The sequence below is a fragment of the Carcharodon carcharias genome, chromosome 4 (assembly GCF_017639515.1).
Source record: "Carcharodon carcharias isolate sCarCar2 chromosome 4, sCarCar2.pri, whole genome shotgun sequence".
Lineage (NCBI taxonomy): Eukaryota > Metazoa > Chordata > Chondrichthyes > Lamniformes > Lamnidae > Carcharodon > Carcharodon carcharias.
Genome location: NC_054470.1, coordinates 31,903,388 through 31,928,865, shown reverse-complemented (window position 1 = coordinate 31,928,865; position 25,478 = coordinate 31,903,388). Strand labels below are relative to the sequence as shown.

At 41.0% G+C, this 25,478-nt stretch overlaps 2 protein-coding genes across 15 annotated transcripts; one reads left to right on the top strand and one right to left on the bottom strand.

The window, feature by feature from the left end:
• Positions 1 to 3,108: 3,108 nt before the first annotated feature.
• On the bottom strand, positions 3,109 to 7,900 carry rmi1 (RMI1, RecQ mediated genome instability 1, homolog (S. cerevisiae)). Of its 4 annotated transcripts, none has more exons than XM_041187041.1 (2): positions 7,362 to 7,900; positions 3,109 to 5,270 (listed from the first exon to the last, which is right to left on the bottom strand). In XM_041187041.1, exon 2 carries the CDS (start codon positions 5,220 to 5,222, stop codon positions 3,249 to 3,251), a length of 1,974 nt encoding a protein of 657 aa, XP_041042975.1. In that variant the 5' UTR covers positions 5,223 to 5,270; positions 7,362 to 7,900; the 3' UTR covers positions 3,109 to 3,248. The 4 variants fall into 4 exon arrangements, with proteins under 4 accessions (XP_041042975.1, XP_041042976.1, XP_041042977.1 ...); XM_041187042.1 differs by having other exon boundaries at positions 7,497 to 7,900; XM_041187043.1 differs by having other exon boundaries at positions 7,602 to 7,900.
• Positions 7,901 to 7,999: 99 nt separating this feature from the next.
• Positions 8,000 to 23,928, top strand: hnrnpk (heterogeneous nuclear ribonucleoprotein K). Of its 11 annotated transcripts, none has more exons than XM_041186961.1 (15): positions 8,000 to 8,145; positions 12,050 to 12,170; positions 13,682 to 13,779; positions 13,932 to 13,988; positions 15,105 to 15,148; positions 16,038 to 16,110; positions 16,273 to 16,395; positions 19,735 to 19,863; positions 20,090 to 20,418; positions 20,950 to 21,001; positions 21,433 to 21,448; positions 21,539 to 21,606; positions 22,147 to 22,316; positions 22,964 to 23,037; positions 23,497 to 23,928. In XM_041186961.1, exons 2-14 carry the CDS (start codon positions 12,098 to 12,100, stop codon positions 22,992 to 22,994), a joined length of 1,263 nt encoding a protein of 420 aa, XP_041042895.1. In that variant the 5' UTR covers positions 8,000 to 8,145; positions 12,050 to 12,097; the 3' UTR covers positions 22,995 to 23,037; positions 23,497 to 23,928. The 11 variants fall into 11 exon arrangements, with proteins under 11 accessions (XP_041042895.1, XP_041042904.1, XP_041042902.1 ...); XM_041186968.1 differs by having other exon boundaries at positions 8,011 to 8,145; positions 12,050 to 12,146; positions 16,282 to 16,395; XM_041186965.1 differs by having other exon boundaries at positions 8,011 to 8,145; positions 12,050 to 12,146.
• The last annotated feature ends 1,550 nt before the right edge of the window (positions 23,929 to 25,478 follow it).

Below are 25,478 nucleotides of genomic sequence, written 5' to 3'. Positions count from 1 at the left end.
ACCTTTAAGGTGGGGCGGGCCCCCATCACTCCAACAAAGGGAACGGTCCCTCCGGAATGCTGGAAGGGGGGTGGAAGATGTGTTTGGTGATGCAACATGCTGGAGGTGTCTGAAATTATAGCAGATGATCCATTTCATGCAGAGGCTGATAGGGTGGAAGGATAAGTGAATTCTATTGTGATTCTGAGGGAGGGGAAAGGGTGAGGGCAAAAGTGCTGGAAATAGGATGGACATGGTCAAGGGCCCTGTCAACTAAGGTGGGGGTGGGGAATCCTCAATTGAGGAAAAAGGAAAAAATATCTGAAACAGTGGTGTGGATGGTTGCATCATCATAACAGATGAGATAGCAAAACTGACAGAATGGAATGCAGTCTTTAGAGGAAGCAGAGTGAGGTTGCACATTCATTGTTTTTAAACTTTGTTCCTCAATTCACATAGCCAAGGATCCCATATGCTTCAACAGGCTTCTCAACTTTTCCTGTCAACGTCAAAGATGTGTGTCCACACAGCCTAGGTCTCTCTTCCTATACCCCTTTAAAATTGGAGTTCATATGGCTTCTCCTTACTATTCCTAACAAAATTGAACACTTCACACTTCTCCAATTAAATTTCATCCACCATGTCTGCCCATTTATATTCTTCTGTTGTCTGTTACTATTATTTCTGAATTTTTGAATGCCTGCAAACTCTGAAATTATGCCCTCAAATGGCCTCCCTCTGCGCCATAACAATTCTGTGATTCGGTGACTTCAATTTTGCTAGAGCTCCTTGATACCACAGTCAAATGCTGCCTTAATGTCAAGGCCAAACATTCTCACCTCACCTCTTGAGTACAGTCAGATCTTTTGTCCAATGTTTGGATCAAGGCTATAGTGAAGTCAGAAGCTGAGTGGCTCTGACAGAACCCAAATTAAGTGTCATTGAGCAGGTAATTCTTGTGCAGATGCTGCTTGATGGGCTGGCAATTGGTTGGGTTGGTTTTGTCTTGCCTTTTTGTGCACAGGACATCTTTGGGCAATCTTCTACATTGTCACGTAGATGCCAGTGTTGTAACTTCACACCCTGGATCTTTGAAGCACAAACCCAGCCTTTCCAGGTCCCACTCCTGTCTGTCTTTTGCTGCCCATTTTATGTCACAACTCGATGCCAGGCCTAGGTGAAACTTATAACACACAGGGGCAGGTTTAACATGACATCATACAAATGAGGGAAATGCATCAACAACTACATCATTGGGTCAAATTCCTGGAACTCCCTCCCTAATAGCACATTGGGTGGACCTACATCACATGGACTGCTGTGTTTCAAGAAAGCAGCTCACCACCACCTTCTCAAGGGCAATTAGGTATAGACAATAAATGCTGGCCCAGCCAGCGATGCCCACATCCCATGAATGAATTTTTAAAAAATTACTGCCTGCCATGCTCCAGTCTGGAAGAAAGAGGAAATTTAAAATGTAAAATGTTTATTTTGGAATCATTGTATTGTGAAACTATCAATTGCATTATAAAGACTCAATTAATATGAAGCTGACAATTAACCAGTACAGCCCACACGCCCTGCAACAGAAGAACACAATTCCACCCCCACTCAATAACTTGTCCGACATCCCAGCAGTACTGCAAATAGCCCCTGCATCTTCCTGAAATATTTAAATAACCTAACTCCAGGAAATGGGTCAGTCCATGTCCAAATGCAGCAAGACCTGGACAATATCCAGACTTGGGCTGACAAGCAGCAAGTAACATCCGTGCCATACAAGTGCCAGGCAATGACCATCTCCAACAAGAGAGAATCTAACCATCGCCTTTGATATTCAATGGCATTACCACCACTGAAACCCCGCTATCAACATCCTGGGAGTTACCGTTGACCAGAAATTGAACTGGACTAGCCATAAAAATACTGTGGCGACAAGACCAGGTTAGAGACTAGGAATCCTGCAACAAGTAACTCACCTGCTTACTCCCCAAAGCCTATCTACCATCTACAAGGCACAAGTCAGAGTGTGATGGAATACTCCCCATTTGCCCGGATGAGTGCAGCTCCCACAACACTCAAGAAGCTTGTCAACATCCAGGACAAAGCAGCCTGCTTGATTGGCACCATAACCACAAACATTCACTCCATCCACCACTGACACACAATAGCAGCAGTGTGTACCATCTACAAGATGCAATGCAGGAATTCACTAAGGCTCCTTAGACAGCACCTTCTAAAGCCACGACCACTGCCACCTAGGAGGACAACGGCAGCAAGTAGATTGGAACACCACCACCTGGAAGTTCCCCTCTAAGTCACTCACCATCCTGACTTGGAAATATATTGCCATTCCTTCACTGTCACTGGGTCAAAATCCTGGAACTCCCTTCCTAACAGCACCGTGGGAGTACCTACACTGCATGGACTGCAGCAGTTCAAGAAGGCAGCTCACTACCACATTCTCAAGGGCAACTAAGGATGGGCATTAATTGCTGGCCCAGCCATAAAATCCAGATCCCATGAATGAATTTTTAAAAAACTACAGGTAGGGAGCAAATGGAAGCCCACTCACCTTCCCTTCCCATCAAGCAGACTTGCTGCAATTGTAGCAGTAGGGTCCACTGTGTCTAATTTTGGGCACCCCTTCCTTTGGGAAGGCTGGCAAGGTTATGCAAAGGATACAAAACAGACATGGCAAGAAAATACCAGTGAGGAGAGGCTAGAAAAATGAAATGCTTTCCATTAGAAGCTATGTTAAAAGGAGATTTGTTTGAGGTGACTAGGGAAACTGGGTAAATCTAACTCCACTGGTTAGTGAATGGATAACTGAAGAGCGTGAATTTAAGATCACCAAAAGAATAAAAAGATAAGGAGAATTTTGAGAGGGAATGCCCAATCAAAATAATAGCTTTAAAGAGGTTAATAATAGATGTTATTGATTAAAAAAAAGGATAGGGTAAGGGCGAGGAAATAGGTTTAAATTGATCACTCAGTCTGCTTAGGTACAACAGGCAAAATGCTAAATTATATGATTCTAGTGTCCTCATGTCTGTTGAGGCGTTAAAGAATCTCATACCTACAGGATGAATTCTAGCCTGTTCAAAATTTAACAATGAAAAAATTAGAAACATTTAAAAAGTTGTTTATTTTTAAGAAGTCAAATTTCACAAGTTAAAGTCAACATGTATTTTTAATATGATTAAAATCACCTTCCAAAGCTGTAATGCAAGGGCACATGCCAAAAGTCTCAAACTCCACTTGCTTAATTATTTAAGCACAGTCCTTTTGTCACGTACACGACGTTCTAAATGCTGAAGATCTTCTAGACTTACTTCGTGAAGAGCCAGAACTCTCGTGGTAGTTACATTTGGGTTAAATTCAATAGTCATTAGACAGCAGAGGTCTACCAACTCCCGTTGGCATTTTTGCAACCCTGAAGTTACCTTTTGCTGTTGGTTTGGACATTTTACTGAAACTCTCATTTCAGCCACTGAGAAGCCAATTAAGCTTCTCAAAATATCATTGCCAAGTTCTACATCCATGTAGGCAGTACCATCTGATATTCTAACTTTAATACTCCACAGACCACCATCACTTGTGAGTTTATTTAGTAAAGTAACAATGAAGCCTTTGATTTGTACCACAGTTATTACATCAGGTTTCTCATCTAAAAGAATATTTAGGTACGTAAATGGTGCAGAGTTCAATCCTACAGATCCACTGTTGGACTTTCTTCCATTCATACTGCTTCTTCTGACACAGTCGTGATGAAAACTGCCAACATTGCTGGAGGAACCTGAAATTACCTCAGACATGGTGCACAGATTTTCAGGATTAGTATCATGCTTCAGTCTACTGTCAAAGGACAGTACTGAAGATTTAAGCTGCTTATTTTCCAGTTCCAGACTGAGAATGTTTGTATTATTTTTTCTTTCCACTGGACTGATGCCTGTCTTTTTCAGGTAATTGAGAGATTCTTGAACATTTGGGTAACTTTGCATGGAACTTGACCCTGCATTTTCAGTATATATGCCACTTCCAAGAAGTTTAACTTGGCTTTGTAATCTATAGCCAGCAGTATTATCAGCAGTTTTTACATTTTGCTCTTGGCATGGATTGGATCTATTGGTTGTTGATTCTGCATCTTGCTTTGTATTACTTCTCTGCAGTTCCTCTGAGGATTTGAGAGATTTTGGGGATTGGATCATTGCTCCATCAGACTCAATTTCTGCATTCATTTCACTCTGCAAGAACAAATCATCATCCAATTCATCCAAGGGAAACTCGTCAAAGTCCTCATCTTTATAATCTAATAATTCTCTATTTTCACTTTGAAATTCTCTAGAAATTTCTGGAGTCTGGGGCTCCATACTTTGCCATCTGCTATCTAATGCACCTGTTGGAGGCTGTGTGTAATTTGAAATACTGAGTGAAGTGCCAGTTTTACTACAATACCCACTTTCAGAATCCATCCTGGACTCTAAAACTAGATCATCTTCATCAAAACTAGCCAGCAGCTCATCATCTGAAGGTCCCAAAAGCTGGGGCATTCCATCAGCCCTTTCAACTCCATTTTGATTATTATTATTCACTCTAGTTACAGCAGTGTCATATGGTTCCCCAATTAACCTTGCAAGTATTCGCTCTTGGGAGTTTTCTTCGACAAGAGACTCCACTTCACCTCCCAGCACCCTCACATTTTCAGGTTTAAGAAGCAGAAGTCCTAATCGGCAGGTGATATTACCCAGCAACAAGACTTTTGTGCCTGGTGAAAGGCTGCTATTGAGAGCAGGAATAGACTGGTACTCCATAGCTTGGAGCTCCTGAACTCCATCTGTTAATTGTAGCATCAACATTCGGGTTGGTTTTGCTTCCCAAGATCTCTGGGATATCTGCGTTGATGTCACTTGTTCATTAGTGGTGTCCTTCTCCCTGATTTTTTGCAGCTGGCTGTATGCAGCTTGACTGACATCAACTAAGGAATCAATCTGCAAGCAGTGAAATCCACTGAGCTCACACTTCTGCATTTCCGAGATTCCATCTGGCAAAACAGGGTGCTCCAGATCTCGGAGATCAGTAAGAAGCCATTGCTCAAAAACTTGTTTGTTGATTTGGGCCTGTGTTAAAGCAGCACCTTGGTTCTCCTGTTGAATCCACTCTACACATGCTTGAAGCCAATGTGAAGGAACTTTGAGGTGCCATGTTGCTGCCAGCCAAGTTTCAATTCTTGAAGAAATCATTTTAGTTTTCTAAATTTCATTTAATGGTCTTAAATTCCATAATGAAACCTAAAAAATAAAATCACAAAACAAGATATTTGCACTTATTTTTAATTACTAGTTGCTGCATTTTACTGTCCTATTGAAAGCTACTTGGTCGTTAATCTAGCACTGAACAGCATCTTCCAAACCCGTGACCTGACCTCTACTGCCCAGAATAAGGGCAGCAGCTGCAAGGACAGAAGGCACAGCTTCGCCTGCAACTTCCCCTCCAAGTCACACATATATTACCATTCCTTAATTGCTGGGTCAAAACCCTGGAATTCTCACCTTACAGAGCTGTGGGTGTAACCTAACCCACACAGATAGCAATGATTCAAGAGGCAGCTCACCACCAATTTCTCAAGGGCAATTAGGGAAGTGTAATACATATGACCAAGCCAGTAACGTCCAATCCCATGAAAAAATAAAAAAACTGCTTTCTAAGGCCAATGCTTATATTCGCCGAGAAAGCACAATACCTTGCAATAACATCTATTTGGCAGCATGAAATAGAGACACACTCAAAATTCAGCAGCCCATATCCTGTATCCATACTAAACATTACTCTTCAAAAGCAATTAATTGGCTGTTAAGGATTTTGGGTCATCCCAAAAACATGAGAAGGTGCTATATAAATGCAACTACTTTTTCTCTTTTAAATTTAATTTGCACCATCCTTGTTTAATTATTATAATTATATGTTCCCATCACATTGAGTTTAAATGCTTTGGCCTCACTCAAACCATTCCAATTTCGCACCATAAGCTTTGTAATTTCTCCAAGTTAAAAATCTCATCCTTTTAAATTAAGTTTTCAGACACCTCTCCCTCTGTGACCCTTTATTGTATTTTGTCATTTTATTTTCTTATATTTTTCTTGTAAGGCACCTTCGCATATTTTCTGTACATGCTGTGTTACCGGTGTGCTAATTATAAATAAACTTTTGCCAGCTTCACACCAAAACTTTACAATGAGATATTCCCAACTTTAACATATCCAGTGTCGTGATGGACCACTACAGAACAATTCTGCTGCATATATTCTGACCCATCCCACATTAAGTACCAGTCACCCACTACTCTTGCCCTTACTAACCTACTGAGATATATTTTCCTTTTTTGTTAACTCTTTGGGCATTAAGCATTGCCTGGGCAGAAAGGAAAATCTCATGGGTGATGGCAGGAACGCACATTACTTTCAGAACCTATTCAAATTTCAAATTAAGGAAAACCAAATATTACCAAACTACAATGCCCCTGGCATTAATTTCCCTTCAGCTTTCTGAATATGCAGTAATTGATGTAAGGCAGAAAAGATGAACTGTAACCCATGGCACCTCCGAGTCCTTTGTTGCACTCAATTCAAAATTCCTATACTCCAGTCTAAGACCCTCCAAGATCTTGTCCCACATCTGATGCTGCAAACTTCTCCAGATTCATACGACCTCCAGCTGTGACCAGTGACATTTAAGTTGACAACCAACACTTGGAAAAGTTCAGGTTGTGTACTTTTTTGAAGCAAGTTGATTAACCATTTCACATGGAGCAAAAATATTATTTATAAATATTTATAAAATAGGCAGATCTTGATAAATATTATAAAACGTACCGTTACGAGAAGGAATGAAAGCAAAACACTGCAGATGCTGGAAACTTGAAGTGAACACAGAAAAGGCTGGAAATACTCAGCAAGTCAGGCAGCATCTGCGGAGAGAGAAACAAAATTAACATTTCAGGCTAAAACTTTCTCTCTCCACAGATGTTGTCTGACGTGCTCAGTGTTTCTTGCATTTTCTGTTTTTACTTCAGGAAGCTCGGTTCAGACAGAAGATAATTAAGAACATGCACTTTTTAAAAGATGCGGTAGACTTTTTAAAAGATGCGGCAGTAGTTGATAACCGTATAATAAAGTGAGTAATATGCTTCATGTTTAGAATCACTAGCATTTTTAATGTGTTGAAACCCACAATGTGAGCTAATCGACTGGAACCCAAATCCATTAAAGGCCCACTGAGTAAAGCTTCCAGTACATAATCAACAGGTCCAACGTACACCCCAACGAGCTTCCTTTGCTAATTCCACCCCAAACAATTAAGGACTAGAACGCTCTTCCACAAACCTTAAACTCCGTGCCCTCTAAGGGCTCATTTAAGGAAAAACTTCGATTTTTTTAAATTAATGTGATCGTGGGCTGCACTCAATGTCCACCTCCCGTCAAAATTCCCAGGCGAAAAACTACAGAAAGAAACCTTACCAAATATTATAGCAAAACCACAGTTGCGCAGTATGTTCATCCTGCTTTAACAACCAATATTAAACATATACTAAGATCCCCCCAATATAAGTGAGTGTACATTACATTACACGGTTCCCCATCCCCAGTTGCAGCATCTACATTTTTCCAGAAACTGAGGAATTTGCCCGCCACCCGCCCGCGCAGCCAAATATCGCGACATCTCAGTTCTTCATCGTTTGGTCGTCGTTTAATTGTTTGTTCACCACAAAAAAGATATAAAATAAAAACTATTAGGTGACGATATTTCTTAATGCGGCCATGATAATATACAGTTTTAAAGAGTAATCACTCAAAGAGACTCAGTAGGAACCATGTATATTATGAATTTGATTTAATTTCATAAGAAGACCGACGAAAGGGCGGCCTCTGACGTCATTGATTGACGGGCGTATTGACCAATCGTAATGGGACGTGTCTTAGGTTACGTCACCAGTTTACAGGACGGTGTTGGTTCTGCGCCAATCAACGCGGGGTCTGGGGGAGTTAGGCGGGGTCTGCACACGCTGGTGCTTGTGGGTAAAGCAGTTGCTGCCACACCAGAGCGATCCATTTTGCTTCGCTTGTCTTGAAAGCTGAGCTCGGATCCTTTTCGCAGCCATTAGCTTCGGTAAGGAATTAGCCTTGTGGCATACTGTACTCGAATTGTTTGTTTTTTAAAAATACATTATGCGTTTGTGAAAGGAGAGGGGAAAGACTAGGTATTTTTTTAAAAATGCTATTATTGAGAGGCGCACGTTTCGTCGTTAGTGTGGAAGTTGGGGGTGGATGAGGAAGACATTTTACTCGGTCGACCTCTTGTTTTCTCAGATATTTACAAGGTCGTATGATAATAAAAATGTTTTTTTTTCTAACTAAATCGAATTAACCCCTGTTCTTGATCTCCGAACACAATAAGCGCCACCCGGCAATGCGGGCCTAGTTGATGTCAGCTGGGTGATTGTGGCCTTGCTCTAAAATCCTGGTGTCGTCGTTTGTCGGCTCTTGATTCTTTGTCGAGTCACGGGATAAATGGCGGCGGGTTTTATCCGCCCTCCCCTCCCCCCCCCGGCTGCCAAAGGAAGAGGCAATCGATCGCGAGTCTACTGGCGTGCGAACCGCGCCGCCGCCATTTTAGAGACGGTTGTTGTCCGAATGGCGGCTAGATTCTGGAAGTGCTTCAGTTCCTTCCTCCTCCCACCAAGGGAGGGAGAGAGTGGGGGAACCGGAGCGGCAGGCAGGGGAAGGCGGCTCGGGCCGCGGCGGATGTTAATCTCCCTCTTCGGCACGTTTCGCTGTCTCATTGCATCGGCCATTTTAAGGTGCTGTATTGCAGTCGGCGGCAGTGGGGTTATTTAGCGCACATTCGCAAACGCCGTTTACCCGCTTCCAGCCCGACACAGGGCCCGAAATGGTGGAGGCGCAGCATCTCCCTGTGGCATTTTTTCGTCAGCCTCGTGCTAAAGTGCCTATCTAGTTGGGGATCGTTAATTTGCCGCTGTTCTGATTAATAATTGCGATCATTATATGTTACAGGTTCTGAGGTATTCTCGCTCCATTTGCTTCATGGTGGCGCTCCAGTGGCCGGGTTTCATCCGACACGCGCTTCTCGCTTTTTGTTTCGCCCACGTGTTGCTTTGTGTTTCGGGGGGGGGGGGGGGGTCGAATTTACCGCGATCTCTTAATACCCATTATGACCAATACATCTGATATATTTTGGAGATGCTGAAATACAGCTCTAAGGCGCATATTATCCAAGGAGCGAATTTAGCACCAGAGGTTTAGTGACACCCGTTGTTGGCTCTTAGCTGAGCTTCTGGATGTTACCTAAGCACCTTTTTTTTTGAAGTGGCCCAATCCTTTGAAGGTAAACTGGATGCTAAGCCAAAGGACGAAATTTAAGAGGAAAGGGTTTGAGTGGCGGCAAAGCAAACGGGGTTATGCAAGTAATTAGTGTGGTCTCAGAAGCTACCTGATATGAGTTAACCTGCAGACGTCGTCTCAAACGGAAACTATGCTTAAAAACTAAATATGAAAACATTCTAGCTGTATCACTATTTATAATCGGTAGGCTTTTTTGATCAAATCAGCACACGAATAAGGGAAAGTACAAGGGACAGTGTCAATAGAATCACCAGTAATCTATTTAATGTTTGAGAACAATCATCTGGATGGAAGCAGTAAATGACATTGGTAACATGAAATGCTAGAACAGCCTCAGTTGAAAGCTGTCATAACAAAAGCATCCACTGGCCTTTAAAAGCAACAATTGTGTTGAAAGTTTCTAGCCCTGAGGTGGTTGTGCTTCCACTTGCTGCTTTTGAGTGGGAATGATGTTTCAACCAGAGAATTGCACTGTAAATGTAATTTCACTGCAAATTGTAAATCAAGTGCATTGCTTGCACTTTTGTGTGCAGTTAGATATGTAGATAAGTGGAAAATCACAGTGGTGATAGGTGAGTTGGACTAAATATAGTTTAAGATTCAGCTGATATTTGCTGGGAATGAGTTAAGGCTGGGGCTTTAAACAGGATATGCCCCACTTTTATTGCCCGTAGATGTTTGTGGCTGTGCTAGATAAATGCAAAACCTCCACAGTTGAGGTTATAGGAACAAAGATATTTGATGTAGGAAATACTTCAGGAGAGTCCCCTGTTGTACTTGTGGCATTGCCATCTCATTCTTCTAAAATTTTAGTTTGCCAGTTAATGACTGAATAAAATGCATGCTGCAGTATTTTAGACTTTCATCTTGTTCTTAATGCTTGTGTCCTCAATCAGCGTGGTCTGAGGGCCCTCCCACTACTCCCTTGAACAGTAGCCCACCCCCAGTCCCCATCCACCACCCCCTGCTTGGCTGAACTTGTTCTGAGTTTCTCTCAAGTTCTCATTTCGTGGGGGTGGGCACAAAGTGCTGCCATGGGTAACCACAAGGGACTTAGTTGTCATTTTTGTTGGGTGTGTGGAACATTCCATGTTCCAGTCCTAAGTAACCATTCTTGCAACTGTTTCTAGTATTCTGGTGACAGTAACAGTGCCATAGCACCTTTCTCTCAGCTTCAGATGGTCCACCTGACACTTCCTTCCTCTACTTCTGTCTGCATTTCTAGGGGTGAGCTGTTCAATAACCATTATAATCTGACTCCCACAAACTTTGATTGTACGCCCTCACACTCTGCATCCTATATGGACTCCCATTTTCTCCATTCTGATGATGCAACCCTCCACAATAATGCTTTGTCTTCCTTTTTCCTCTAAGACCCCCTGTGGTTGACAGCCCTCCAGTGTGTCAAATCCATTTCCTACATTTCTGCTGTTGCCCCTTTTCACTTCACTGGCCTCTACGTTCAAAGGATCAGACTCTGCCACCTCCTGCATGATGCCACCAATCTTCCCCATTTCTCTCTTCCTCTCCCCCCCCCAGCATTTCAGAGGCCATCCTCCATGACACCCTGGTCCACTCCTCATTCCAATGCCTTGTCCCCTTTCTGCAGTACTTTTCCATGTAATCACAGGAGGTATAGCACCTCCCTTTCACCTCACCGTCCCAAGGCCCCAAATATTCCTCCCAGATGAAGCAATGTAATTGTGCTTTTTGCTTTTTTGCCATGCGCTTGTTTAAATCTCGATCTCTACCCTAGCCCAAATTACCCTTTGCTCTTCCTCCCTCTCCCTGTTTTGCTTGCATATAAGCCATCTTTTAATTCTGAAGTCATGCAATTGAGACTTTCTCCACATGTTGCCAGATCAACTGAGTATTTCCAGTATTTGTTTCTTATCTATTGCCAATCTTTAAACTTAGATGCAAGTGTGTTTGACTTGCACAAATTATCCAATAACAGTACTTTGGGTGTACCTACACCAGGGACTGCAGCAGTTGAAGGCAGCTCACTGCCACCTTCTCAAGGGCAGTTAGGGAATGGAAATAAATGCAGGCCTAGCCAGCGATGCCCACATTGCATAAATGAATAAAATAAATTAAGCAACTGAAGTTGAAGCAGAACTTTATTGCTAAAGTGAATAACACAAATTGAACATCTTAAATTCTGCCATTGGCCAGATGTTTATAACAAATGTACAGTTGCTGGAGCATTAGCACAGATGGCTGCTGCCACATACAATGATTGAACTCCTAGTTTACTTCAGCTCGTGCCACTTATTGATATTAGTTGGGGCTCAGCTGTGTTTTTAAGGAGTCTCAGTGAAATTGGTACTTGAAGATTGGGTATCATGCAAATGGAGGAACAAATGATTTGGACTGATGGAGCTAATATTTTCACTCTCCCTTGTAAAAGACTGGTTTGAATTGAGTGTCTTAATTCATACTGAATATGCTACCTAACCTGCATGTGGAGTACAAATTTTTAACAATAATTTATCACTGAATTGCAATTAAGACCAATGAATACATTTTATGTAAATTGATACTGAGTGGCTGTATTAAGGGCACAAGCGTTCTTATTGGGGGATTAACCCAGCAGGTTTATATCAAGTGAGTATTTAATAATTTGAAAAAAAACTACTTCTGTCTTACAGACTAGCTGCATAACAAGTTTTGCATATTCGCCATTCTTGACACCTAAAATGGAGACTGATCAGCAAGACATCAAATATAACAGCCCAGAGACCAACGGTAGTAGTCTTAGCCCTGGTTCTTGTATGTTTTGCTTTTTTTTTGCATTTCTTGTATTGTGATATGTAACTGCCACAGAGTATTAGTTTTCTAGCAGCCCTCTTGTTTTGTTTCCTCAGAAATTATATTGCCATGAACTGTAATCTCCAGATTTCTTTTTTAATTGTGTTCTTTTCCTTCAGAATCAGTGTTTTACAGAACAGTCTTGACTGAAAACACTTAACTGGTTTGTCAACACAGGCTGGGAATATTGCCTCCATGCTCCATGTGTATAGGAGAGAAAGTTGGGTAGTGCAAACCTTTTATTGGATGGGCTAGAGACCAGCGCATGGTAACAAGTTGTTTTCCTCATAGTCACTAGAGGCCATTTCATCTCCCCGTTTCACTTTAGCTTCTTACCTCATGTCATTGCTAACTATCCATCTTGTCTCCAAGGCCCTCAACTGTATATCTCCCAGGTCCATAGCCTTCTATCCTGCAACTCCTTTTGCATCCTCCAATAAATTTTCTGCTCCCCTGGCAGCAGCAAATTATCAAGGTTGACTATCCTGTTGCCCTCTGCAACCCCTACTCCATGAATTTTCTTCACTTGATTTGACCAGTCTACTTGATTTTACCAGTTGTAACTAGAATATATTTTTCATGCACACTATAGTTTTCTGGAATCCAAGTTTCCATCTATTTACATTAGTAATGTTATCTAAAGGCATGTGGTTTAAGATCTCCTATGTCTGCTCCATTTGTCACTGACATCTTTGTATCTTTAAATTCCAGACCTAGTTTGTCTTTAAATTCCAGACCTAGTTTGTGTCTTTAAATTCCATCCCATCCAAGTAGCTATCTCCCTGTCTTCAAATCATCCTAGGATTGCTGATCCTCTTAAGATGTAGTAAGTTTTTAGCCAGCTCTCCTTTTGGTTGATCATTTTCAAGGTTAAACTGTTTAGTCTTGTGTGGTTTTAAGTGAAATACTGCAGATGTGGTTCCACTAGCACCAGTGAATACAACAGCCCATTTAATTTCTTGTACATAAGGTTATGCATTCAAAATATAACTTCTGTTCTCTCCTCAACCAGATAACTGGTGTCCAGTATTTTCTGTTTTTTACACTATACAATCTGAATTATCCAATAGCTAAAACTGCATGTAAATAAATGTGGAAACTTTAGCCTTCAAAATAACCAGTAAAGCTTAAAGCAACTTTGCCTAGTTTCAAGGGAGAATTTGGTAATAATTGTAAGCAGTAAGAATAAATTGCATGTGGTGCTGGAATGCATTCTTCAGATTGAATTATTAAACATAGTTATGATGATGCACAGAAGGTAAGTGGGGGAAAGAAGAGTTGCTTGAATAGTTACTGTAGATTTTGTCTTAGAGTTGCTTTTAATTAAATGTTAACAGATTTTGCCAACCAGGGTGTGAATGAAGGACTGAATTGTCAACTGTTGTATAGGGAGATTATTCTGAAACTAGAATTAGTGTGCCAAAAGTATATATGAAGCTTGATATTTTAAAAAAAACACGCAAAACTTTCAGGCAAACGTCCTGCTGAGGACCATGATGGAGAACAAGCCTTTAAGAGGTCTCGGAATAACGACCAGTGTGTGGAACTACGGCTCCTGTTGCAGAGTAAGGTGAGAATCCTTTTCCTCATCTCAAATAATGGGTGACTAGAATCAGACTTAAAAGGGGTACATACTGTTTTTGCTTGGAAATGCATTTGTAAAAATCTGAAAATGATTTAGTGAAGGTTGCTTAGAGATTGACTTTATGATTTGTTTTTAAGAATGCTGGTGCAGTAATTGGAAAAGGTGGCAAAAATATCAAGTCATTGCGTACAGACGTGAGTATACATCTATAGTGTAGGTTAAGATTTATTTAGATCTAGCACTTCGTTCAGTAAGTTGGTAATTGTCATGTTAACTAAGTCTACAAAATTCCAGTAATGTTGTGAATGTTTTGCTAGATAGTCAGTGAAACTATGGACATATTTTAAAATTAGTTAATTATACTGTTCTGGGAGGACAGAGCCATTTGTAATATTGTGTAATCTATTTTTCTACCATTTATGACTGGGCTGGATCTGAGGAGATGTCATTAAACACTTTTAAACTAGGATTCAGTTTTAAATTTATCATAGTTGAGTGTCTTTGTAAGGTGTCCATAACTGTAACAATCCTTAATTGCAGCATATCCTATTTTGTGAACTACAATATTAAATGGAGAAACATTGCAGGTGGCTAGTGTAATCCAGAGTTTCCCAGAGTAGAACTTAATTTTTTTTTTAAAGATGTCCATCTGTTCTTACTTCAACAGCTATACAGATGTACGTGAAGGACAAAGACTGCTTTATGTAAAGAAGAATGCTTGATATGAAATTGGGTATAGAACAGTGTTAACTATGTTTCCATAGATGGGAGGCAATGTTTTGAGAAAAATAAAGCTGAAGATAATTGTAATTTTTATATTAGCCAGCATAAATAGATGCCCTGTAGCAGTTTAGGTTAATGTTAATATCATTTAGAAGTGATTATTTGTAGTTATTTCCCTTGTTATAAGGTGAAATACTGTTTTAAATTAACTACTGTTGTTTGTTCTAAAAATGTAGTTATGAAGTGCCTCCATTGTTGTATAGAGTCTTCAGAAGTCTTTACAGAGGATATATAGAGTGATGAGAATAGATTTTATAATATCATTCAATTAAAATTTACTCCTTTTCCCCCCTCTTCCCTCTCCTTGTTTTTTTGGCCATTTATCTCCGTTGCCCTTGTACTGGATCGACATGTTCCCTGCGTTGCCCATCATGACGTTGACCCATCTGCCCCTTGAACGCCCATCTGAATACCCTGGTTGGCTATGCCCATAATGTGCTCAAATGCCAATGGGCACCAATACCTGAACTTCACTGAATGCCCTTGCCCAATGCCAACAACCACGAACGCCTTTGTGACCAATGCAGTACAATGCCAGTGTATCAGTCCCAGACAGCAGTGGCCCCGAGCGGTATGTCCCAACAGTTTATGACTCACTGCCTGATTAGAACGAGGAATTGTATCTATATAACCTGAATTTGTTGTTATTAATTAGTCCCTTATAGAAAGTGTACTGTTTTCAAGTTATTTTCTGTCTATTTTCCCCATTAAGTCTTTTGTGGCTGGTCTTTATTATGTGAGTTGCCCACCCAGAGCAATCCACTAATTCATTTTAATGGAAGGAGCACAGCTTCAAGTGTTGCATATTTGCTGCATTTTAAATCATTTGTTAAATCTGTCTTTCTTGCACTATCCTTGTGGCCCACCTTGCTCCCCACATTGCCTATTCATAGTCTTACAAGCTAACTTTTTGTCACCCTTCACTTTCATTTGTTCTGTCTCATTGTTTTTTTTTTTCCTTTTTGTTTTGTATTTGGTTTCCTGCAGGGGCATAGTAGTGCTGTTTCCACAACTAGTTTCTTAACCTTTCTCCAAATTTGTCAACACCTTTTTTAATACTATTCTCCATGATACTCACATACTTCTGCTTTTGCCTATGAGAAGGTGTGCCAAAATTGCTAATATATTTCCAGGGGTTTCTCAAATTACTGGTGGTGGGGACGAATGATTTTTCCACTTTTCTGCTCTCAGCTGTACGTCGTTTTTCTTGCCCACTTAATCTGAGCCCTTCCAGTTACCCATTTTTCCAGAGCTGTCTTAATTTGAAATGTTAATTCGTTAAATTGCATGTTTATTAGTAAATTTTTATAATGGGGGTTTACTAAATACTTGCGTAAAATTTAATTTTAAAATGTATGTACTGAGTTGATGCTTTGTTTCAAAATGCTATGAATGGCTTACTCACTGATTTTTGTTTCCTTTCTCCTTTAAATTGTCAATGGTTTAAAAAAATTTGGCAGCATATTGAGTATAAATGCGGATATTGAAACAATTGGTGATATATTATCGAAGATCATCCCAACTTTGGAAGAGGTGAGTTGTGTTCTTTTTTCAGTTTGGTTGCAATATTCTGAGGTGTGGCCTTGTGAACACTTGAGCTTTATAACCAGCCTATAACTCAACATTTCCATCCAAGTTATATAGGAAATAAGTGATGTAGTTCAAGAATTTTATGCTTCTGTTGTTCAACTTTTGACCTTACAGTATCAACACTATAAAGGAAAGGATTTTGACTGTGAACTGAGAATGCTGGTTCATCAGAGCCAGGCTGGAAGCATCATTGGTGTCAAGGGAGTAAAGATAAAAGAGCTAAGAGAAGTAAGTTCAATTTGTCTGTGCTGCGTGAAAATTTGGTTCTAATTACTCCAGTGAAGTGAATATTTCGTAACTGGTCAGATTATTCGATCCATGTTCACCTGGAACCCACTCCTGTTTAAAACATAATTCAATCCCTGTCTGATGTGCATCCTCCTGGGTTCACTGAAATGCGCATTGGTTTTAAAGCTCCCTTGGTAAGGGTGATGGCTTGGTGGTATTGTCACTGACTGGTAATCCAGAGACCCAGAGTAATGTTCTGGGGACCCAGGGTTGAATCCCACCACAGCAGGTGGTGGCATTTGAATTCAATTAAGACCTGGAATTAAGTTTGTAATGATGACTATGAAACCATTCTCAAATGTCTTTTTTTAAATGCCATCCCCACCTGGTCTAGCCTACATGGGACTCCAAATCTGCAGTAATGTGGTTGGCTGAAATGACCTTGCAAGCTAACTCAGTTAAATCAAACCACTAAAAAGGAATGAGACCCAAACGGCCCACCCAGCACTGCCTAGGCACCAGAAATGACAACTGTACACCCAGTCCTATCGACCCTCAAGTGCTGCTTGCTAACATCTGGGAGCTTGTGCCAAAATTGGGACAGCTGTCTCAGACTAGTCAAGCAACACTCTGACATAGTAGTACTCATGGAATCATACCTTGCACATCATGTCCCAGACACCACCATCCCTGGGTATGTCCTGTCCCACCAGCAGTGGCACACAGTGGAAATGGAGTTGTTCTGGGAGTCCTCAACATCAACTGTCCCCCATGAAGACTCAGGCATCAGGTTAAAAGTGTTGATGACTATATACTGCCTCTTTTTCTCTCTCTCCCCATCCCTTCAGTATTCCAAGTTAGCAAACACCACTTGGCGGAAGCAGAAGGTGGCAAAGACACAATGTACCCTGGGTGGGGGACTTCAATGTCCATCACCGAGTGGCTCGGAAGCACCACCACAAATGGGGCATAACTGCTAGACTGGGTCTGCAGCAGGTGGTGGGGGAACCAACAAGGGAAAAACATGCTTAATCTCATCCTCACCAACCTGCTTACTGTTTGCATCTGTCCATCACAGCATCAGGAGTGACTACTGCACAGCCTTGTCTTCACATGGGATGTCCTCCATTATGTTGTGTGCCACTACCAATGTACTAGATGGGATAGATCTAGCAACTTAAGACTGGGCCTCCATGAGGTGCTGTGGGCCATCAGCAGCAGCAGAAGTGTGCTCAACTACAATCTGTAAGCTCATGGCCTAGCATATCCCCCATTCTGTCACCACCAAGCCTGGGCATCAATCCTGGCTCAGTGAAGATTGCAGGAGTGCATGTCAGGACCAGCATCAGGCATACCTAAAAATGGGGTTTCAACCTGTTGAAGCCAACACAGGACTACTTGCATGCTAAACAGCATAAGCAGCAAGTGATAGAGCTAAGCAATTCCACAACCAACAGATCAGGTCTAAGCTCTATAGTCCTGCCACATCCAGTCATGAATGGAGGTGGCTCCGCAAATATCTCCATCCTCATAGAGGCCCAGCACATCAGTGCAAAAAATAAGGCTGAAGCATTCACAACAATCTTCAGCCAGAAGTACTGAGTTAAAGTCCCCAGCATCAGATGGCAGTCTTCAGCCAATTTGATTCACTCCACATGATATCTAGAAATTGCCGAAAGCACTGGACACTGCAAAGGCTATGGACCCTGACAACATTCTGACAATAGTACTGCAAGACCTGAGATGCAGAACTTGCTGCGCCCCTAGCTGAGCAGTTCCAGTACAGTTACAATACTGGCACCTACTTGGCAATGTGGAACATTGCCCAGCTATGTCCAGTAAACTGCAGGACAAATCCAACCTGGCCGATTACTGCCCCATCAGTCTACAATCTCCATCAGTGTAGTGATGGAAGGGATCGTCAACAGTGCTGACGTGTGGCACTTGCTTAGCAATAACCTGTTCACTGATGCAAAGTTTGGGTTCCACCAGGGTCACTCAGCTTGTGACCTCGCTTGGTTCAAACTCAAGGTAAGGTGAGAGTGACTATCCTTGATATCAAGGAGCCCTATCAAACCTGGAGTAAGTAGTGACTGCAGAGGAAAAAGCTCTCTGGTTGGAGTCATATCTAGTACAAGGCGATTGTTGTGGTTGTTGGAGGCAAATCATATCAGTTCCAGGACATCACCAGGAGTTCCTCAGGGTAGTGTCCTAGGCCCAACCATCTTTAGCTGCTTCATCAGTGACCTTCCTTCCATCATAAGGACAGAAGTGGGGATGTTTGCTGATTGCATGCTGTTCACTCTTCGTGGCTCCTCAGATACTGAAGTGGTCCATGTCCAAATGCAGCAGGAGCTGGACAGTACCCAGACTTGGGTTGACAAGTGGCAAGTAACTTTCACACCGCACAAGTGTCAGGCAATGACCATCTCCAACAAGAGAATCCAACCATCACCCCATGACATTCAGTAGCATTACCATTCCTGAATTCCCCCACTATCAACATCCTGGGGGTTACCATAGATGAGAAACATAACTGGTCTAGATATATAAAATACTATGGCTAGAAGAGCAGGTCAGAGGCTAAGAATTCTGCAGTAACACTCCTGACTCCCCAAAGCTTGTCCACCAGCTACAAGGAGTGTGATGGAATACTCCCCTCTTGCCTGGGTGAGTGCAGCTCCAACAACACAAGCTTGACATCATCCAGGACACAGCAGCCTGCTTGATTAGCACCCTTTCCACAAACATTCACTCCCTCCATTGCTGGCAAACTGGCAGAAATGTGTAGTGTCTACAAAATGCACTGCAGAAACTCACCAAGCCTCCTTGAGAAAGCAGCTTCCAAACCCATGACTGCTACCATCTAGAGGTTCAAGGGGCTGCAGCCACATGGGAGCACCCAACACCTGGAAGTTACCCTCCAAGCCATTCTCCATCCTGACCTGGAAATATATAGCCATCCCTTCACTGGGTCAGAATTCTGGAACACGCTCCCAGACAGCACTCTGGGTGTACTTAGGCCACGTGAACTGCTGCAATTCACCAAGGCAGCTTACCACCACCTTGAGGGTGATTAAATGCTGGCCTAGCTTGCACACCACATTCATAAATAAAAAGTCTCTGATCCTTTAGTTATGAGTGCTAGCTAACTTTCTCTATGGATAGACATAAAATTAATGGGTATTGCTTTATTTCTAGTGCTCCAATTTTCTGAAATTCTGCCATGCGTAGAGTAGTAAGCAAATTAATACCTAACTGTCTAAAGCTTTGTTTTCAAAAGTAATCTTGGTATTGATGAAAAGTAGAGTAAATTAATTGTTTCCTCCTTGATTCCAGAGCACACAAACAACTATTAAGCTTTTCCAGGAATGTTGTCCTCATTCAACTGATAGAGTAGTTCTGCTTGGTGGTAAGCCTGACAGAGTGGTCGAGTGCATCAAGATTATCCTAGGACTATTGGCAGAGGTTAGTACTATTTATCCTTCAAGTGTCATTGGCCTTTTTTGTATCTGAAGCTTGAAAAGAGGGAAGATTTTGGCTCAGATAATTTCTGATATATGGGGCTTGGCTGCTTACTAAGGGCTTTATTGACTTTGCTTGGATCGGAAACTGTTCATTTTAAGGTCAACATCAAAGGCTATCTTGAGCTTTACTAACAACTTGAGTAACAATGTATCTTTTTTGTCTTAAGTCTCCTGTCAAAGGACGTGCACAGCCATATGACCCAAATTTCTATGATGAAACCTACGATTATGGCGGCTTTACAATGATGTTTGATGACAGAGGAAGACGTCCTGTTCCCTTTCAAATGCGTGGCAGAGGTGGACCCCATCCTCCATCACCTGGATATGAGCGCAGGGGTCCCATGGGAATTTCAGGCAGAGGCCGTCCCATGCCCCCACCCAGAAGAGATGCTTATGATGACATGAGCCCACCAACCCGTAGGGGTCCACCACCTCTGCCTCGTGCTGGAAGAGGTGGCAGAGGCCGTATTCTCCCTCCCCCACCTCCACCCAGAGGGTGAGTTTACTGAAGTGTTGCAATCGATAACAATCTGAGAAGCAGCCCTTCAGGATTGAGATCCATGTATTTACTGGTGTATTATGGTATTCTAATTTAAATTTTTAATTGTCTTTGTACTTTGAATTAATTGGATATTCACGGTTTTAAATGTAGAATTCAAAGCAGTTGTACAAAGGGCTTCTGTACAAAGTAGAATTGCAATCAACAAACATTGTGTTAAAAGAATGCATTGTATCACTTGATACAGTATCAGTATGCTCTAGGATCTTTGTCCAGAACAAAAGTGTGGCTGGGAGGGGTTGAATTTAAATGGATAGAATTGCTTATCTTTCTCTCTGGTTTAGCTTCGAGTTAAGTTTTACTCAAACATTTAGTAAGGGTAATTGGAAGGAATATAAATTAGAAGTAAAATTAGTCCATAATCTTTGCTGTATTATTTGGACAACAGGCTGTACCATCCTGACTTGCCAAAGTAGTCTGGATTTGGGGCAGTTGCTGTGTTTACAAATAGCTCCTATTTCATTGTAGTGACCGTACTCTCTATGGCAGGAACAGAATGAATGATCGCTATGATGGAATGGTAAGTCTGATTACAGTTTTCCTTTAAACATTTTTTTCTTACTAACCTTAAGTGCACCAGTTCATATTATACTTTCCATGATGGGAAAGGGTGGAAATGTTAAACCTGAGGTTATTCCAATGTGCAAGTAGCTGTAGAATTAGGATCCATCACATTTGAGAAACTTTTCTGGGAAGAGGGAAGTGCAATTGGACTGCTAGAATCTGCCTTTCTTTCCTCAAATGTGCTACCTAAACTAACCATGCAAGTAAATGGGGTGTTGCATCTTCGCTGCTTTATTGACATTCTTGTACCTTGTGGTTTAGAAGGCTTGATATCCTGTTTGATTATATAATTAGATTGAGGTAATAAGCTGATTCAAGATTTTTGTTCTAACATTAACACCTGCTTTCTTTTGTCCTTTCCTTCCCACCCCCAACACTTGTGAGCAGGGTGCATCTGGATATGGTAAGTTTGTCTTGTTCAGTTCTTGAAGTAATCCAGTTAAGAAAATTAGTGAAGTTACTTATTGAGTAAGTTGTATATTTTGGTTTTCAGGCAGCCGTGGTGGATATGGAGATTTGGGAGGTCCAATCATTACTACACAAGTCACAATCCCCAAAGATGTAAGCTTGTTTTGTCTTTTTGGTCTAATATTTAAACTACCCAAAAGTATGGTATTGAGATTCTGTCTAGACTAAATAAATTCCCAGTATTTGGTAGAATTGTAATTTTAATCTCTCGCTTGAATTGATTTTTATCGGAAGTACTAATTTATTCTTCCGTACATGCTGACATGGAAATTCTGGTTGTATATCCCTCTCTGCTAGGTAGTTCTTGCATCTCCTAAGAGCACAGGAAGTTGTTCAAGGGCATTCCACCATGGGAATGCAGTTAAAGTTGGGCAAAGGTTTCTTCCATTGTATTTCTTTTTAACTAGCATCATTTAGCCACTGTCATTTGGCTTGGTCATTACACAATATCAGATCAAGATCAGAGTTCTGGGTCATGTCTGTAGCACTCCTTTTCAGTACTTTATGCTGGCTTTGTAAATCTAAGTGCTGGTCCAAGTCATTTTAGATCAATATTGGATCATGCAGTGCTAATTGAGAAATGAGTTGCACATTGCTCTACATGCATCAACCTTAGTTTATTTTTTACAACAGCTGGCTGGTTCTATAATTGGTAAAGGAGGTCAGAGAATTAAGCAAATCCGCCATGAATCTGGAGCGTCCATTAAGATTGATGAACCCCTTGAAGGCTCTGAGGATCGTATAATCACCATTACAGGCACACAGGACCAGATCCAGAATGCACAGTATCTGCTGCAGAACAGGCAAGTAGTAATAATGGATGTTTCAACCTGTTTGTATAGCAACTAAACTGACTTTCCTCTTTCTTGTCCTTCTATCTGCTGGACTGTGATAAGATTAAGCATACTTCATTTAAATTTTCAAATGTTCTAAAATTAGATATTTAATGTATTTAAACTTTGTTCCTCTGGCAACTAATTCCACAAATGGTATCTGCTGTTTAAATGTTTGTTTAAAAAATGCATTTCATGAATAATAACTGATTTTGCTTGTACAATAAAACTTCATTAATTCTAATGTTAATGTGAAGTATAGAAGATCTGTCAACTTGGATTGTGGTCTGGTTCTGTGTGGAAGACTAGTGATTTTGTTGTTTTTGACAGTTGGATTGACAACAAATCACAGTCTGCCATATAGCGCAGATCATATCTCTCCCGAAAGTTCTGTTCAATCTTTCAGTAAAATTTTTAATCTCAAGTTCTGCAACAGCAAACTACCATTCTGTTACCTTTTAAGTACAATTCTGTGCTGTCTGTTGTATACACAAGTTTTGGTTAATTTGAAATTTTAGTGCTGGGTCGAATTGATCTGCACTCGCACCCGAACATTCATTTGAAAAAAAAATGTTTGGTCAAATTAGTTTATTTTTTTTTACCTGGTTTCTCCCCAGTGCAGCTACAGCAGCCGCTTTGCGCCCTTAAGCTGACCCGTGCGTTCAGATACCGCAGCTCCACACGAGAAAAGGTCAGTTTGGTAGTGGGAACGTTTTTGTTTTGGTGGTGGAAAGGGTCAGTGGGGAATTGAATTTATACACAATTGGGTGTGCAATATCGCTGATAACTTCTGAAGGCAAAGTTTTCCTTTAGACGTTCAGAATATCAAACTTTCGACCCAGCACTAGTGAATTGCTCTAATTGCATGTATTGAAAGCACAGTTCTTTATATATTAAATGGTGTTGGAAAATGTTCATACCCAATCTAGGTAACCAGAGCTAATATATTTTGCAAACCTGTTGCAGTAAAATTCTTCAGTTTGTAAAACGTAAACTTAAGGGTTGGAGGCTTGATTTTTTTTTTGGTACATTATTAATCAGGAAGTGGTTGGGTCAAAGTAAGCGGAGGGACTTATCCTTTTATTGTCTGCTTTTTTTTAATGCGTCTTAGGTTTTCAAAAAAATCTAATTCTTTGCTTTCCTTTCACAGTGTGAGGCAGTACTCTGGGCACTTCTTGTAAAACAAAAAAGCGGAGAAGATTGAAGGAATACATCAATGCTTTTTTGTCACTGCTTTTGTTTGAAGAGCCAACATTCCTCTGCTTACATAGATCACACTGGGAGCATAGATCATATTCTGCTTTTCATCATTTGTCATGTTTTAATTAGTGAACCTTAGCACAGCTTAGACAGTTTAAAATTTTCCAACAGTGACAGTGGATTCTGGGTTTTATGTTTTGTTCTAAATGTTTCAGTGGTTTATTGTATTTTCCTGTAATATGGTAACATTAAGATGTACACTGTTTATGGACAATAGTACTGGTAGTTTAAATGTGCCAGATCCATTCAGTAAATGTGCAGAATGCAATCTTGTTTTGTAAGGAACATTTTATGGTTTTTAAAATAAACTAGGTAAACTAAACTTGTGTATTTGCTTGAGGATCACTTGTTCCTCATACTTTTGCTAGCTGAGAAGAACAACAGTGAGCAAAAGTTGACTCAGCAACACAACTGGATGGATCCCTTTTCCCTACTTAGCCATTTTTTATTTGGAATGATAGCTAGAATTGCTTCTGCTCACAAGAATTGTCTTCCACTCATTGCTCTAATATTAAATGTTATCCTAGTTTGCTCAGAACTATTAAAATGTCTCCACTGAGATCCTTTAAGCATTTTACTGTCTAGAGTAATTGAATAGCCGAACCTTCAAGTGAACTAGATTGATCTAATACAGAAACTTAGTTCAGTGTTGTGATTGATTAAACTTTCAGGTGTAAAGTGGGATTTGTAACTTTTAAGTCACTTGTATTAATGAAGGTAAAATCCTGATAGTTGTAATTAAAGGGGATGTATGAGGGCTGCAGCTGTCCCAAAGAGAGATCTCTTTGGATCTTGACCCTGGATCTATACCATTGACCCTTTGTTCAATTTGAAATTTTGCACAATTTAAACTAGGGTTGAAACAGTGTGTACACCCTCAAAGTTAACCATCTGGGCGTTAATTCCTTGCCCAGGAAGGATTTTTGATACCAGGAACATGGAATACCTGCTGAAGTGCCAGAATATCTTTGCCGTGAACATATCAACTTCTGGAGTGTCTTGCACCCTCACCAGAACCACCACCTGCCAATAGTGGGAAGAGAATCTAGAAGGATACTCCAAGCTGAAAGCTGCCTGCCTCAGGTGGGTGTGTGAGAGGGATATCCTGTGAAGCAAAGGCCCAAGTTTTCTACTGGGCTTGGGGGAAAATCTAAATTATGAAATGCACACTCCCATGTGTGACCGCCTGGGATTTTATGTCTTCACATGGGTTGAAAGTAGTGGGCTGGTTAGAAAGCCCAGGTCCCTAAACTTTTATCCCCATGCCAGCTCTCATGTCCCCTTAACCATTGCCTATGCCTCCCCACATCACTCTTTTCCCCCCCCCCCCCCACCCCGCTGTAGTTTTCTCACACCTCCATGTATCTTCCAAAGCCACTTGCCCTGTACCCACTATGTACAGCCCTTATGAGCCTTTTAATAGCAGTGGGAATTTTTTTTTAAAAAAACAGATTCAAAAACACAGATATTGGGCAGGAAAAAAATGATGTTTTTAAAAATTCCTTTTAAGTGCTTATGTTTGTAAACAAGAATCCACATCAGAGATATTCTTACAATAGTGTCAACTGTTCTAGAATCCATAAATTACCCACTAAACTGAAGTCATTAGTAGCTTTTGAAATAGCCAAGCATTCATAATGGACATAGCCACAACTTCCAGCTACAAACCCCAAAACTAACATCTCAGAATGGTGTCCAATTTCAAAGTAGTGCACCGGTCACTTAATGAAGAAGAACAGGAACTGAGATTTTCAACTTTCAAAAGCAGTTTTTTTAAATAGCCAGAGCTGTCACTCCATTTAAATCACAACATAAAACATGATAGAGCCTGATGGGACATTTCCAATTATCAAGTGCCACAATGAATTAAAT

What these genes read in the sequence shown, in the direction of transcription:
- rmi1 (XM_041187041.1), bottom strand. Translation starts at nt 5,222, where the DNA reads ATGATTTCTTCAAGAATTGAAACTTGGCTGGCAGCAACATGGCACCTC.
- hnrnpk (XM_041186961.1), top strand. Translation starts at nt 12,098, where the DNA reads ATGGAGACTGATCAGCAAGACATCAAATATAACAGCCCAGAGACCAAC. An exon ending in TCATCCCAACTTTGGAAGAG is followed by an intron (nt 16,111 to 16,272) that starts GTGAGTTGTGTT and finishes GTTCAACTTTTG; the next exon opens with ACCTTACAGTATCAACACTA. An exon ending in AAGTCACAATCCCCAAAGAT is followed by an intron (nt 21,607 to 22,146) that starts GTAAGCTTGTTT and finishes TTTTTACAACAG; the next exon opens with CTGGCTGGTTCTATAATTGG.